This window comes from Nilaparvata lugens, chromosome 1 (genome assembly GCF_014356525.2).
Source record: "Nilaparvata lugens isolate BPH chromosome 1, ASM1435652v1, whole genome shotgun sequence".
Classification (NCBI taxonomy): Eukaryota; Metazoa; Arthropoda; class Insecta; order Hemiptera; family Delphacidae; genus Nilaparvata; species Nilaparvata lugens.
In genome coordinates, this window is record NC_052504.1 from 31,819,269 (window position 1) to 31,836,882 (window position 17,614).

General features: G+C 33.2%; 1 protein-coding gene across 4 annotated transcripts in view; it reads right to left on the bottom strand.

Moving 5' to 3' along the window:
- The window catches only part of LOC111057382 (regulator of nonsense transcripts 3B), a 54,352-nt gene extending 36,906 nt beyond the window's left edge, over positions 1–17,446 (bottom strand). The window contains exons 1-2 of one of the 4 annotated variants that reach the window (XM_039425712.1): positions 17,234–17,446; positions 16,097–16,214 (exon numbers count right to left, since the gene is read on the bottom strand). In XM_039425712.1, coding sequence (XP_039281646.1) covers positions 16,097–16,187 — 91 coding nt within the window. In that variant the 5' untranslated portion in view covers positions 16,188–16,214; positions 17,234–17,446. The other 3 variants (XM_039425725.1, XM_039425720.1, XM_022344810.2) reach the window with 3 other exon arrangements.
- Between the last annotated feature and the right edge of the window lie 168 nt (positions 17,447–17,614).

Below are 17,614 nucleotides of genomic sequence, written 5' to 3' on the forward strand. Positions count from 1 at the left end.
GTTTAAGATGGAATTTTCGTTTAAACTGTCACTGTGCAAATGGCCCTTCTATCAATTATTGGAAATTAAAAAAAATGTTTTCGACTTTGTCATCAGAAATTAACCACACTAATCTTAAGGTATGAACATCTGAATAAAATTGGGGAATGGCCGTGGAATTCATACTTATTTGCTGGAATAATATCAAGGTTTTGATTGTTAAAACTGAATGAAGACTTTTGGGCAGCATGCCAGGTCTTTGAATGAATTTTAATCACAATACCATCTTTACCGAACACTGCCTATTGTTATATTGATTTTAGAATTATTTCGTGTATCAATAAATTCAGTTTATTGCAGTGACATACACAAGAAAGTACAATAATGAAGGACTACTGGAATCATTAAAACATCGAATGCTACAAACTGTTATTACATTTACATTATAATGAGCAATGTACTCCAACATCTTCCATGTATGACAATTATTCCTTATAGAATATTAGTGAGTCTAACTCCAATCTCTAGAATATTATCAAATTATCTGATATTAATTGATTTGTATACGAAGTATTCATCCATAGAAGTGTAGGTTCATTCCTTAACACAAGGTGGATCTTTTGTTTAAATCTCTACAATTCGTGTTGGTCCGTTCAATGGTAAGAATATACTCAAGTATGTAATTTATATAATGTATATATTTATTAATTTATATATGTAATGTATGTATTTATGTAATAGAAATCTTAATTACTGCATCACTGTATATTATCTAAATTGTACCTGATTGGATAAAGATATGAAGAAACATTTGAAAAATATGATTCCAAGCTCAGAAATGCTAAAAATGCATTCATTTTTCCATAGAATAAAATGAGAACTCAAAGTTCAGCTGAATGTCTGGTAGGGAATACGGATATTACTCTATTTTTATTCTTAACCAGCATCACATTTGAAAATGCTTATAACTTTGTTAAATTTGGACAGATTGATTTGAAAATTTAGAAGAATCTCAAATATATGAAAAAACGTTCACGACTTTTTGTAGAATTTTCCCATGACTCCTTCACCTTCCTAAGCCGAAAAAACATAATTATTATGAGAGTTGTGACGCTAGGCAGAAATTTTCAAAAGTCGCGCTTCGTTCAGCTGTCGCCCGCCAAGGAACTGAATTGGATAACTTTTCCCGCGTAACAACGCTACAACGCTATTGGGTAGTTGAACTTGAACCGGCAAGTTCAAACGATATGCATTCATTTTATCTCTCTATAAAAGTGGAAGCTGTAGATAACACCAAGTTACTTGGAATACAAGGTACTGGCCACGTGCATCTCGATCTTTTAATGATCAGAGTCGGATGATCAGTGTGACATCATTGGTACTCTAAATATCTATTCTTCCTATATTTCCAATGTTAAATTTAGCAGCTTTGTAAGTCTTTTTCTCAAAAAGTAAATAACTTTCAAGTCCCATCGACATCTCCTACGACTCATACAATATTTATCTTTAATTTTTTTTAGAAATTCAATACTTTTGGACGACTGGATCTTTCAGAATGATTGATTTTGTAAGAGCCTACATCGAATACCTGTTGCTCTCTTATTGAAAATTAACATGCTTTTCCTGGCTCTTTTGTAATTCAATTACTCAATGCTAATGAATTCGATAAATCGATCATTGAATAAGGTATTAAGAACATGAAACATTGATTGTACTATTATTTCTTTCACAATCCTTTATCTTGTCTGTGTACTGTATATCATATGTAGAATCAATAGAACTTCTTGCCTAATCCCTTAGGAGGAACTCTTTTTTCAGGAAAATTATGGCTTTCACATACTTGATGAGGAAATAGTTTTCTGGTTGAATCTTTCTAATTGAAAACTATAACAAAAAATATAAGGGCGAATATTATATTAAAGCATGGATTGCGCGTGAGGAATTCTCAATAATTGTATTGAATACTTGATCTCGTATTCTGAAACACATATTTCTAATTTAATTATTTGTAAGAGGAATTCTCAATTGGTACTTATTGTAGAACTCTCATTCTTTATTTATTTGTGAAAGGGAAAATCAACTCTTCATGATTCAATAATAATGAATTTAATGAAAATGAATCATACATTGAAAAGTATGCGTATGAATATGAATTCATACTATAAGTATCCTACAATATATTCCTTCTAATAAACTTGATAATTCTATAAGGCAAGTGATCGGTTGAATTCCTGTTTGAAAGAATAGAAAGGATGAAAATCTCTTTAATCAACTCGGAGGGCATTTCAATTCTAGAAATTGAACTCTCATAAACTTAAAACAGGATAATGTGCGTGGTAAATTCCAATTATTTTCAATCTCCACATTATTTTCCTATACCGGAAAGATAATATAGTTGGGCATATTTTAAGATATTTTTTCAAATAGCAAATTATTCAGTTTATAATGCATTTATGAATGTGAGTGTTATACTATCACCCCATACTTTCTTTTGTTCCATATATTGGGGCTTTCTACCACATAGAGTGTGAGTGATGTATATGTGATAAAAATTATGTTACTAGATTGTGCCTTGGTCACTGAGTGTAAATAATTTTGAAACCAATAAAGTTCTTTATCGAAAATTAAATTGGAATTTAATTGTTGATCAATCCAATTGATTGGTAATAACAAACGAAATCATCAAATATCATAATATAATATCATAATATAATATCATAAGGGAGGAAAGTGGTGCGCTTATCATCTTCATCCGTTGATCATCCACATTCTCCTTTCAAATCACTGATGGAATGCCCTGCACTAACAACCTTTATTCTCTGCAACCGCTCTTGATTTTACTTTTATCTAATTAATATTAGCTTTTCCTTTATATGTCTTCTGCATTGAGATTGGTATTAGAATCAATTTTGAAAGGATAGATATTGGTTGAGTTTGCAGAAGAATATCACAATGAACAAAGGAAACAGCTCGAATGTGTACAACGTAATAAATAACGAGAAAGCTCGAAATAACTATAAAGTATTCAAGCCAAGCCTAATTATTATGCTGATAAAAACAGTGATTGAAGAAGTATAGGTCTATATTATCACTCAAAGTATTACTAGGAGAAATAGGCTACATTCAGTACCTTTTTTCAACTTTATAATTGTTGGGGTATTAAAACTTTGAATAGAAAACCTCCAGTAGAAAACCTTTGAAGCCATTCATCTTTTCAAATGTTGACAAATAAAATCTATTCATTCATTCTACGAGTATCCCTTCTCGTAGTAACAAATGAGAGTTCTCTATCTCCAAACCGGTATGCCCTTACATTATCGAGAATTCTGGAAGATCTAGGAGTTCAAAGGTGATGAATTTCTAAAAAAAATTGAAGATAAATATTGTATAAATCGTAGGAGATGTCGATGGGACTTGAAAGTTATATACTTTTTAGAAAAAGACTTACAAAGCTGCTCAAGAAAAAAGATAAATATTGTATGTGACCGTAACACACAACTATCACCTGGTTAAAGTATGTGTATATCATTTTTTTCCTGAATTAAGAGTGCACTCCTAAAGGATTAAAGATGTTGAACCGGCAAGATGTTCTACTGATTCTATGTAATATACAGACAAGATATGAAGGATGTTGAGAGAAATAATATTATACTCTAATTAATGTTTCCACGTTTTTAATTCCTTATTCAATGATCGCTTTATCAAATTGATCAGCATTGAGTAATTGAATTACAAAAGAGCCAGGGAAAGCATGTTAATTTTCAATAAGAGAGCAACAGTTATTCGATGAGCAGGCTCTTACAAAATCGATCATTCTGAAAGATCCAGCCGTCCAAAAGTATTGAATTTCTAAAAAAATTTAAGATAAATTCTTGTATTAATCGTAGGGGATGTCGATGGTACTGGAAAGTTATGTACTTTTTGAGAAAAAGACTTACAAAGTTGCTCAATTTAACATTGAAAAGATAGGAAGAATATACTTTTAGAGCACCAATGACGTCACACCGACCAGCTGGTTTGGATTTGTCAACGCGCATCTTTTCGTGGCCAGTACCTTGTATTCTGTATACCTTGTATTTTGTATACCAGTACCTTGTAGGTACATTGGATAACACCTACTTTTTTCCCAACTTTTCTTTTTCTTCTGCTTCTCCTTCTTTGTCATCTTGTTCTTCTTTTTCTCCAAATTAGAGAATTCTTAATATTTGTCCTTTCATATTGAGTGATAGCTCATTTTACTCAGCTCTTCAAGGCGGTTTCAATGCATATTTCGGTTGCCTGACAAAACCTCACTAGTACCTCTAACCTCACCAGATAGGCTATGTATATTTTAATGAATTGCACTGTTGACTTATTTATTACACTGTTGAAGTATTTTTGGAGCAATCCCATTCCAAAAAGTTGAGTTTATAATCATTTCATTAAAATACACATGTCTGGTGAGGTTGGTCGTGGCGAAGGCATGCGTTAGGGTTAGGTAAGGTTCAATCAGGTAACCGATATGCATTGAACCCACCTTGAAGAGCTGAGTAAAATGAACAAATAATTAAATGAATGTTTATTTCCCCCCCAAAAAAAAACTACAAGATCAATTACGCAACATATTAGATAAATTACAATAAATTACATACAAAACCTAGTTAGTTACAAAAAAATTTATAATGTGTCCTCTATTCTACTTGTTTAGTTTTTTCTGTGTGGAAATTGACCTACTCCACTATGGCATACCATGTTCTAGAGTAAAATGAGCTATCACTCGAATTGATAAGATAAATGATATTGAAAATTATTCTCAAATTTGGGACCCCACATCTTTTTGGACAAAAAAAATTAATAAGCTCAATGGCTACCATACATAACTTGTAGGTTCCGAATATAATAAAAGAGAAAATTCCGATCTACCTGTACAGACAATAGGGATGTCATAATTCCAAGTTCCAACACAAACGGCAAGTTGCACAAAAGAAAATGTAATTTAATTAACATAAGATGACGTCATCATACAGAGCTGAACAGGGAAGTGGCTGTAGTGGCTCCATTAAAGACGTCATCTTATGGTTTGATTTTCTTTTATGCAACTGGCTGATAGAATTTCAATTTTTGGTTCTCCGTTCCTCGCGATGTCTGTAAGGATTCTTCCAATAGGCATGGTTACAGTATTTTCTTTCGATTGAATTTATGATAATACATAATTTTCCAAGCTGATAGGCTGAATGCAGTTGATTTGTTGATGCACTTCATAGATTCAATTTATGATTTTTGAAGTGACATTGGAATTTTTTTCATTGATTTTCATTGTTAGCTTCATTAGTAATTTTGGAAGCTATTCTTCCAATAAGCTAGATTTCTTGTTTCAGGATTTGTTTCAATGTATAATTCATAGCTTTTTAAGTTTGATTAATTGTTTCCATCTATTTCAATAAATTAAACTAATCTTTCTCGAAGAAAGAGATCATCACACTAAATGACACATTATTTTAATTTAGTCTTTGGAAAAAACAACAGCTGAAATACTTTTTTGATACGTATCATCGTTTTTCAATAAAGCATTCAAAGCTGCAATTTTCAAAAAAAGTTGTTTTAAGTTTTTAAAGTAAGAAGGTTAGAACCAAAGAAGAGGTAGAGTTTGTAATCTAATAATATTGTATGTGCTAGAACCCACTACAATGTGCATTTTCCACAATTGTTTCACATGTATTTTCATGTGATTTTCTAGAAAGTGAATATAAGATACTGTAGCTATTCTCTATCTATGAAAATTGTTTATATTGAATATAACAGGAATTATTATAAAATAAATGAAATAATAAACAAGAATAAATTGTAGAAATAAAAAAAATACTGAAATTCAAAAACCATTTTTAATTTCAAATTATTATGGGGGTTATTCATCCACTCATCCATGTGTAATAAGTTAATTTATTATAGGTAATAAATTTAATTAATGCAGAAAGTATTTGTTCAATTCTCTCATTACTCACAAAGATGTAGGAAACTAGAATACAAACAAAAAATAAATATGAAATCCACTTTCAAAAATGAGCAAGCCTTTTTTTGTTCACATTCTTGAAAGAATAAGAATAAGAATCTATATTATCATAGACATTGTTAACAATGCATTGATAAATGTCAAAAATAGGTACTAGATATTACATAATACAATTAATATATACAAATAATATTAGCCTACAAATATTTGGTCCAGTCAATTACATGAAATTCTTGGATGTTATATAAACTTTCAGCTTTCAGTACAGTTTTCAATTTCCTTTTGAAGAATGTAAGAGGCAGTGCCTTAATTTCTAGTGGTAATGAATTGTACAGTTTAACAGATGTGTACAGAAGATTTTTTTGTGAAGTTGTGAACCTGAACTATTGAACTCTGATATTATTCCTATTTCTGGTTTCATATCCATGACAGTCACTATTTAATTTAAAAAAACCAGATTACTTAACTAACACTAAATAATACATACAAAGAATAGACAGTTAATATTCCCAATTTTGTGAAAAAAGGTTTACAGTGGGTCCTCATATCAACATTACAAATCAATCTAATTGCTTTCTTTTGGAGTATAAATATTTTTGAGACATGAGTACTAGAGCCCCATAATAGTATACCATAGGACAGTAAACTTTGTATTTGAGAGAAATACACATTTAATAATATATTAATATCTACAGTTAACTTTAACCTTCTCAGCAAGTACAGTACCTTTGCTATTTTTTCACTAATTAATTCTGCATATGTGGTTGCCAATTAAGTTTGGGATCAAGAACAATACCTAGAAATTTTAAAGGTTCAGTCCCTACTTCATTGTTTGAATTTCTATTATAGGTGAACATAATAATTACTAGCACAACAATCATTAAGGAGTAGAGAGCTATCAACTAGACAATTTTGTACACCTGCTTCGGATTTACAACTAACTTTGAGACCAAAATCATCAGCAAAGAGAAATCCTGCTTTATCAGTGCCTTCTATATTACAAATTATGTTGTTAATATATATATATTAGGGAGTATTGATCCAAGTATGGGCCCCATAATGAACCTTTCTGCCCTTAGAGAATTGACAATCTTTGTAAACAAACTGGTTGCGGTCCTTTAAATAGATTGATTTTGAATTGCAGCCATAATAAGAAAATTTTTCAAAAAGTATGTTATGCTTAACAGTATCGAAAGCTTTAGACAATATGTCATATGACCTAAAACTAACAGATAGACCCTTCTCCAAATCATCAACAACACTATTAATTTACTAAACTTGTTACTGCATTGCTAGTATTTCTACATGGCCTGAAACCAAATTGTTTTTTAGTAAAAATACCAAAGTTTTCAAAATTATTTGAGATCTGGTCTTGCATTATGGCCTCAAATACTTTGGATATCACAGGTACAATTGTTATTGGCCTGAAATAAGGCCTGATTATATTGGCCTGAAGTTTTTCTTATCACCTTTTTTATGTAGCCTACAGGTATTACCTTTACGTTTTTCAATACACTTGGATAAATGCCCTTGTATACTAAACAATAATTTATAAGGTAACTCAAAACTTCACTTATATAAGGGGCAGATATTTTTAAGACCTTAGAATTAATACCATATATATCTAAAAAAACTTGAATTACTAAGACTACTTATTTTCTGGTACACATAATCTGCAGTAACAGGTTGGAAAAAAATGGTACATTGGGCCTATTGCACTTATTGATGTAGTGAGAGCTGAGATGTTCACTAACTGGCACATTTTCACTAATTTCCTCAACTTTTTCAATGAAAAAGTTGTTAAATGAATCAGCGTTGTTATCATCATGTGAATCAATAGCTTCATTGTTGACATTTGTAAGAATTTTAACTACCTTCCATGCAGCTTGAGTTTTATTTTTTGAGTGCTCTATTTTGTTGTTGAAATAATTTATTTTTGCATTCTTAATAGCAATTCTATACTCTTTCTTACAGCTTTTATATTTATCTCTGAACTGATTAGTCTTAAAAAATTTCAGTAAGCTATAATATTCATCACAACTATGTTTGAGCTTTATTAAATCAGCAGTATACCATCCATCATCCAGCTTAGGCTTACTAACTTTGAAACCTCTAAGAGGATAAGCAGCATTAACAGCTGACATATACAAATCAAAAAACTTCTTAAACTTATCATTCGCATCATTAGGCTAAGCAAATACACCACACTCCAGTGTATGATACTAATTAATTAACCTAACAAATAAATAAGTGTTCTGATCATTAATTAACTAACCTATCTAGCTTTTTGTTTACACTAGAAAAACTTTGAGAGTCATTTTTCACATTTATTAAATATTTAAATAGTAGGGCATGATGATCTGACAGTAGATGTGTATTGATAACTCGGGTCACATGTCTGCTATCATGAATATCACAGTCACAACATTATCAATACAGTGACCTTCATTCAGTGTGCCTGGTCTAGTGATTTCATTTTTGTAGAAATATGGATACCAAAACATTCAAACAAATTGCAAAGATCTCTATTAAAATTATCATTTACATTAAAGTTGACATTGAAATCAGCACATAATATTAAATTATAGTTACATTTATAAATGGCACATAATATATCATTAAGACAGGATAGAGAGTTGTTAAAAAAACTAACATCATTATTATAGGGTCTGTACAATGACAAAACAATTATTTTTTCATTTGGAAGTTTAATTGCAACAGCTTCACAAATCATTTCTATAGAAAGTTCCTTTACTATGCTTAATTCTTCTAATTTCAATCCATTAATTAAAAAAATTGCTTCTCCACTATGTGTGGAATTTTTCCTTCCATAGAAGGACCCAAGTTCATAGTCAGGTATTGTGAGACAGCTACAGTCATCGTTTGTTAACCAGTGTTCAGCAACAGTAATTATCCTAGCATTAGGCTATAGTTTTATAACATAATAAGAGGGAAATATATTCTTATTGTTTGATATACCCTGGACATTCAAAGATATGGTGTTTAGAAAAGTTTCATTAGCTGTTTATTCATCATTAGTCCTAGGCCCAGGATTGGTATTGTTTGCATATCACTATCACATAACCTAGCTACATTTGGACTGTTGTATAAATTAGAATTGGAACCGTTTTGGGCGTATAAGCCTGTGGTACTTTTCTGTAAGTTGAGTAATTCTCATTGATTGAATAAATAAATAAATATCCATTCCTATCTTTAGACCTATTAAAAGAGTTATTTATGAAAAATTGCATGGCTGAAGAGGAATGATTTTAGGACTAACTTGACTTTTATGATCTAAATATTTATTTATACAATTGAGAATTTCATTGCCAATGAGCTTCTTACCAATTCTATCCAGGTATATATTTATTGTATATATCCTAATAGAATAAGATTCTTGTGCAGAATTAGTTGAGCTTGTAAGTAGTGATAGAAATGAAGGAATTACATTTACGATTTTATTTTTTGTTACATTTATTTATTTCCAATCACTCAATTACATACACTCTGTGAGTAGTGATGCGGTTTACTTTTAATTTCTACTTTTGATGTGTTTTATTCTTGATTTCGTTTCAAAATGTTAATAACCTTAAAGCATTACTAAATCTCATAAGGAAATAATTGTAAAAGAAGCAAGCTAAATAGTACAAGTAATTATAATAATTCAAGTACAAGTTATAATTCTATAACTGACTTACCTTTCAAAGTTGAATTCAAAAATTTATCACTGCTTGAATAATCTTTTTGGACATTTTGACACAATCACAACAACACAAAACACAATATCACTTTCACTCTGCACTGTCTGCAGACAACAGACAGCTGACAGACAAGGACTAGACAAGAATATTCCATTCACAACAGAAATGGCGCCAACTTCAATACATAACCTCAAATCAAGTTCAGTCTGAATAAATGGCGCGAACGCTCAGACCCACGGGAGTGAACTATAATACTCCATTACGCAAACGCCATCACATGATAGGTCTGTGGAGCTACTAAAGATGCTTGGACCATCTTACGCGAACGTACCAACATGAGTTGTAAAGATTTATGCAAAAGACCAACTTTGTGTTAAGGAATGAACCTATATATATATATATATATATATATATATATATATATATAATTCGTTCTATAACATGGTTTAAAGGTTTGTATTTGTGGGATGGGTGGGGGATGGATGTCATGTGATCGTTCTAGGGCCGGACAGTTTCAGTCATTTGTTCCAAAAGATGTTTTTTTAAAGTTAGGATGAAGCTCGCTCGGCTCTCGATGGACCTGATAGAAACAGGAAGTGCATTCCATGCACGACAGGCACTGACTAAGAAGGATTTTGTGAAAATAGTAGTTCGATGATTGGGTATCCTTAAAGTACTTTCTCCGGTTCTAGTATGTGAAGCATCTATCCTCCTACCTTCAGAGACAAATTTGAAATCATCTTTAAAATAGTTCGGATTACCGTATATCAAGATATCTCTAACAAGCTTGACTATTCGAAAAAGCCTCTGATCGGGAAGCTTTAATGTTGAACTAGCAATGTGGGCTGGGGTGATATGATCATGGCGTTGGAGAGAGTAGACGAAACGTAGACAATAATTTTGGCAACGCTGTAGTTTATCATTCAGAGTGACTTGCATATCGTTAAGAACAGAATTACAATACATTAAATGTGGGAAGATGAGAGATTGAACCAATAATAATTTAATGTTTCTAGGGAGGATATCGTGCATTTTCTTCAATGCATGCATGGCTGAGAATACCTTTTTACAAGTTTTGTTCACTTGTTCTGACCAGTCAAGAGTATTATTCATAATAATGCCTAAATTTTTAACTGAGCTACAGTAAGGAATGTCATTACCGTCTACACTAATTTTGTGAATCGATTCAAGGTCAATATTGTTTATAAGACGAGAATATCCAATTATAATGGGTTGTGTTTTGATGGGATTAAGCTTAAGGCCATTTTTCTTTGTCCATTCCACTATCGAATTGATATCCTGATTCATTATTCCAACTGTTTCATTAATTTTTGTTATGGGACAGCTTAAATAGATTTGAAGGTCGTCTGCATAAGTATGGAAACTGGAGAATTTGATAATGGAAGAAAGGTCATTAGCATACAAAGTGAAGAGGAGAGGGCCTAAAATTGAACCTTGTGGTACTCCATGCATAACGTTTTTCCAAGTTGACTTTTTGTCACCGACAGATACACATTGTTTCCTACCTAATAGATAGGATTTAAACCAAACTAACGAGTTGTGACTGAAACCAAGAATAGCCAACTTATTCAGAAGGACTGTATGATCAACAGTATCGAATGCTTTAGAAAAATCAAATAGGGTGAGGATGGTGCATTTTCTTTGGTCCATAGCTAACCTTATATCATCAGTGACACGAAGCAGAGCTGTCTCAGTTGAATGGAATTTTCTAAAGCCTGATTGAAAGTTATGAAGCTTACTATTGTTGTCTAGAAATTTTACAACTTGAGCATGAATGAGTCTTTCTAGCACTTTGGACAATGCAGGTAAAATACTGATTGGTCTAAAATCCTCAACTTTATTGGGTGATGGAACTTTATTTAGAGGGCGAACCAGAGCAAACTTCCAGTTTTCAGGGAAAATGCCTTCTTCAAGTGACTTGTTGAAAATGTATGTAATGGTTGGTAAAACAGCAAATAACATCTTCTTGATAAATTTAATAGGAATTTTGTCTACACCCATAGCATTACTATGAATACGTTGAATTGCTCTGAAAGTGTCTTCTTCTGAGATTGGATGGAAATGAAATTGATCAGTGATTGGTAAATCTAAGTTTGTAACCTGCTCTTCAAGATCATCAATGTGATTAGCAATGACAACTTCGTCGCGTTGGTTAGAGTGTGAAACGAAATGGTCATTTATATTATTCAATGGTAAGTCAATTTGTGGATTCGATTTCTCTTTGCCAAGCCCGAATTCTTTTATTCCCTGCCAAAGTGATTTAGAGTCTTGTCTATTGTTTGTCATAAACGAATTCAAGTACCTAATCTTTGAGTTCCGTAATTCCTGTTTAACCCTATTTCTAAGGCTCCTATACTCTATCAAACTGTCCAAGTCAAATGTCTTTTTAAATTTTCTATGTGCTTTGTCTCTACGTCCCATCATCTTAAGTATGTCTTCAGTCATCCACGGTACTCGTCGTTTTCTATTAATCCTCCTTGTCACATAAGGTGCATGTTTGTCATACAAAGTCAAAGTCCAATTCTCGAAAGTCTTGACCATGTCATCAACTGAGGGTAATGCTTCAATTTGATGCCATGGAGTCTGAGCCACATCAGTCAGGAAGGCGGCTTCATCAAAGTTTTTGAAGTCTCTATAAGTGATAATTTTCTGTTCTGGCTTGGGTATCTTATGGGAAAGTACACAGTAGATCAAATCATGTCTAGAAATAGCTGGGACTGAGATTTGGCCTGCTTGAACAACCTCATTGGGATCACTAACAATAAGAAGGTCAATGAGTGTGTCTGATTCATTAGTATGATGAGTTGGATCGAGAGGTAAAATAGTCATGTTTAGGCATTGGAAAATAATTTATTAACTTTAATTTATTAACGAGTAATTTATCAGTACTAGATAAGGATAATTCAAGTAGCATAAACTCTGGTCTGGAACAATACTCTTGTTTAGATGTGATTAAAACTTTTGTTTTGATACCTTCTTTCACATAAATTGCTACACCCCCACAAGCTTTATTTAATCTATCATTCCGGAAAAGATTATATCCAGGCAATGCAACAAAATTTGATGAAATACTAGGCTTCAAAAATTATTCGGAAATTCCGATTATATTGAAGTCCTGAAAACTGAAGATTGCTCTGAGTTCATCAATGTGGCAACTGAGGGATTGTACGTTAAGGTGAGCAGCCTTGAAAAGTTTTTTGAAAGAGTGGAGCTTATTTGCTAGAAACATACCTGCGTCATTATTACTATTATTGAAATAATCATACCTACTTGAGGGCGAGCGAGCTGACGTGTCAGTGAGAGGCATCATGGAAGCAGCAGACCAATCGTGAACCGACCTCAGAACAACACATGACGGGGAAAATGGGGATGAAACTGATAAAACTTAACCTAAATGAAAAAGTCTCTTGATTCGAGTGCATTCAGCATGCCTTGACAGTTCGGCTCCCTTCACTATTTAAAGCACTAGTTCAAAACAAAATTCACTAAACACAATAAGATGTAGATGTGTGGAGTTCCGGTGATGAATAATCCTAATGGTGAATAAGACGAAGATTGAGGAAGAACTGGTAGTGGGAGATCTGGTCCAAGTGGAGATAGAGCGAGTAGGTATCCAGTAGTGGAAGAATCGGGTCCAAGTGGAGGTAAGCGAGAAGGAATCCAGTAGTGGAAGATCGAGTCCAAGTGGAGACAGAGAGAGATGGAATCCAGTGGTGGAAAATCGAGTCCAAGTGAAGATAGAGAGAGATGGAATCCAGTAGTGGAAGATCGTGTTCATGGTGGAGATAGAGCGAAATGGGATCCAGTAAAAACTGAAAAAGAGAAGAAAAAGCCAGCAGAAAAACGAAAAATCTTTGAAGAAAGTTATCAATTGAGAAAAGATACGTAATACAACTGATAATGAATAATATCCCCATAAAATTGAAGAGGAATAGTATGATTCAATGTGGGAAAGAATCGAATATTATATGGATAAATATATGGATATTATAATATAATATATGGATACTAGTAGAAGGTAATCAGATAGAAAGAGAAAAGGTAGGAAGATAAATAGATATAGAAAGAGAAATAAACATTTGAACATGCTGGATAGCTAGTGAAAAAATCACAGGGAAAATAATGATAACAATGGGGAAGAAAAGAAGAGAAAGAAGGAATGTGCACAAATTGAGAAGAACTTATGAAACTGAACTATAGAATAAGAAATAGAACATCGTATTGTGATCTTGAATTAATCAAGGAGAGAAGAAGAAGAAAAGAAGAAGAAAAGAAAAAGAAAGAGAAGAAGAAGAAGAAGAAGAATAGAAAAGAATAATAATCATCATCGCAAACAGCAATATTCAAGTAATCATTATAAATATAAGATCAAGAAGAGAAATTAGAAAGAAAAATAAGAAGTAGAGGAGACGATGGAGAAAGTGCTAGATTATTTTAGATGAGTTTTAAATAGGATTGAACGGTGAAGTGTGAAAAATATTATATAGTATTAGAAGTATAGTTAACTATTGGGAGTTGCAATAACAATAAAAGTAGTAAATTGAGAACTGTAATATTTTAGTGATGAATGTCTAAGATAACATTAAATGAAACACAGCCCCTATATAAGCATATGAACAGACTACCCACCCCTCCGTTCTATCAATAATTCTTCATACATTTGCTTCTATTGCTCGAGCTGTGGCAACAGTAGGAGATATCATTATGTACACCTAATATAGAAGAGATTACTATCTTTACCTATAGATTACATCCATATCTATAACATATGTTAATCATCCAATTTATTTGAAATTCAGCATTTCGAAAATTATTAATTATGGAAATAATTTTGGTAAGAGATTTAATAATTATTAGTAAGAATAGAGATAATGATTCTCTAAGTACCCTCTGGAGTATAGTAGTTGATGCATTGAACGTAGTTTTGGGAATTAATATCAAGATAAATTATTAATCAGTATTAACAAATGTGGATCTCCTTAGTTTGAAATAATTGCCTCATACATAATCATAAATAGCAGTGGAAAGATTCATTTATAGAACAGAAAGCCAGCTCATGAAAAATGCCAAGGTATATCTATTGTGAAATGTTTTAATACGAATTTCCTATTTTTGTAGTGAAGGGCACCTTAGTAATCGAATCCTGAAATGATTTAATTTACCTTTATTTTTTGAAGGTCGGTCATCCTCTCGACTGTGTGGACCCTCTTGGATCCTCCCTCGCCGATAGAGATCTTGATCCTCCCGTCCGATGACCAGACATTCCTATGCACATGACGGTCGGCCGCAGCGTTGAGGATCTTGAGGCGCTCCGCAGTCAGATCCTCGCGAATGGTGATGCTGGAACCCTTCAGCTTCCTCTTAGCGTCGAAGATCATCTTCCTGGTCCGGTAGCTGCAGAGTCGAACTATGATGGGTCGGTCCTTGGGTTTAGCTTGCCCTTGTTGAGGTGGTTGACGCCTTCCAATGCGATGCGAGCGGTTGACATCCGCCAAAGTCACGGGCACGTTCAGCTTCTTGTTAAAGACATCGAGCGCCAGCAGGTCCGTGTCTTCTTTGTCACTCTCCGGGATCCCAAAAATACGTATAGAATGTCGGCGCCCATATTGCTCGAGGTCGTCGACCTTCAGGTGACAAGACACCTCCAGCTCACGAATTCTATCGTGCAGCTGTTTGTTCTCCTCCTTCAATGCCTGAAGTTCCTCGAAAATAGATTTCACAGCCATTGATACATCACTGTGGACAGACTCTTCGATTTGCTGTCGAATAATGAGGAGGGTCTCTTCGGACAATGCTCCAGAAATCACGGACAGAGAGCAGTGGAGAAGATGGATCCGAGGCGACCACCCAACTTCACGGACAGAGAGCAGTGGAGAAGATGGATCCGAGGCGACCACCCAACGCTGTGAAAACGGCACATTGGGATAGAAAAAGAAGAAGAAGAACGCACGAGCCAATGAGACGAAGTTGTTGATAAATATCGAATAGTTGGCAGTGTTTCGATGGATTAGTTTTCAATAGATTACTGTAGCGATTCGACACCGTCCGTTCATTCATGGATGTAAAAAAGCTTCCTACTAAAAAACCCTAGCGGAGCATCTCACGCTCACCCTCCACAACCAAGTGGACTCTACTCTGTCTAAGAACAAAAAGAACTGCTGGAGCGACCTCACTTTTGCCAGCTTTTCTCTCTTTTGATAAAACTCGTACAAGTTATGGTAATGGAGAAAATTTATTCTTTGCATGTGAACATTGCAAGTTCAAGTGTTGACGTGTTTTAGAGGGTTTACGGTTGAATGAAATTTACTATTAATACAAATAGTTTTGCTAATCTATAAAGAACTGTTAAGAGATTCGTATAATATTAATTATAAAATATAAGGAGGCTCAGTTGCTTCATATTTACATTTTGTTTTGTAGTTCTTGTCAGCTGGCTCAGACTCGTCCTCTTTTATTTTTACGGCTTCTTCGTCATCTTTGTCTTTAGATGCTTCCATTTCCTTCCCAGAGTATTTTCTTAAAATCTGAGAAAAGAAGAATTACTGATTTAGACATTAAAATTAATAACTGTACTGATAAATGTGGAACAGGGAACCCTTACTCAATCACTAAATTATTATTAATGACATGTCAGTCTAAATTTTGTCTCTATTACCATTGGTACTTTTTAGATACAGTAGCTACCGTATTGAAAACTATAGAACATTCCATGAGAACCAATGAAAAATATTCCGCTTGTTTACAGGATGCATGGTCTCTTATGGGAAACAATATAGGAGTAGAATAGATACGCTCCATAATGCCGCATCTACATGTTGGCCCATTAAGCTGGCCTAGCCTGGTAACCCAACATAGATAAATGAATGGCAGCCTTGACAAACCAACCATCCACACACTCGCACCGGTCGACATTGGCCTCAATTGAGTCAACATGTAGATGCAGCATAAAAGGCCATGCTTTTCGCTTTCATGCACAATCCACATGTTGGCCCAGCCTGGTAAAGGTGTAATTCCTTACAAAGACCAGGCCTGGCAAACCACACATCCGCGCTCGTCGACATTGGACCAAAATGTGACTGCGGCTTTACAATTTGTAACAAAAATGCTCCCTAATCGAAAAATAAATGAATTTTTTTCAAGTATAGAGAATGAAAGTCGAGTTGAAGTCTTAGTTTATGAAAAATTATTGACTGAGTGGGCTCTAGTAATTTAAGAAAAAACCAGTCAATGAATAAATAATAGAACAAAAATAGAGTTATAGCACAAATAATATACGGTAGTAAATTCTGGCCATCTGGATGTGTAGCACGGTATTTTATTTTTCCAAGACAGGTTAGAATATCATGACAATTTCTTTACTTGACTGTTTGGCAAGTGACAATAGAAAAGTGGCAAACTAAAAGTAATTTCAAAATGATTAATTGGAAAAATTGCGAAACAAACTTTTAACACAATCTCACAATAAATGATTTTGATAATGGAATTTCCAGACCAAACTTGTTTACAATAACTTAACCTATTTAGTGATGCTGCAGATAGATACCTTATTTTTTGGAAAATCTTTATTTATAGCAAAAACTTGAATTGACTTTAATCACTTCTATGATCAATTGATAAGACAATCAATTATCAATTTACTATATTTCTTGATAATAATTTCTTCTTCTCACAATAAAAACTAGGCTATCACTAGTTTTTTGATTTGAAGAACATGAAATGAAAACTGAATCTGAATCTGAATCTGAAACTTCTGCAACCTGCAACCTGGATCGTAGAGCAAAAATCAAGTAGGCACGGCAAGCCTATGATTAATTTTTTTCAATCTTAGTTTTTTTTAGTAACTTTCAATATTATGAAGGAATAAAAAAATAAAAGTTATTTTAAATTGAAATATTCATGATCAGATAAAAATTAGCTTATAATT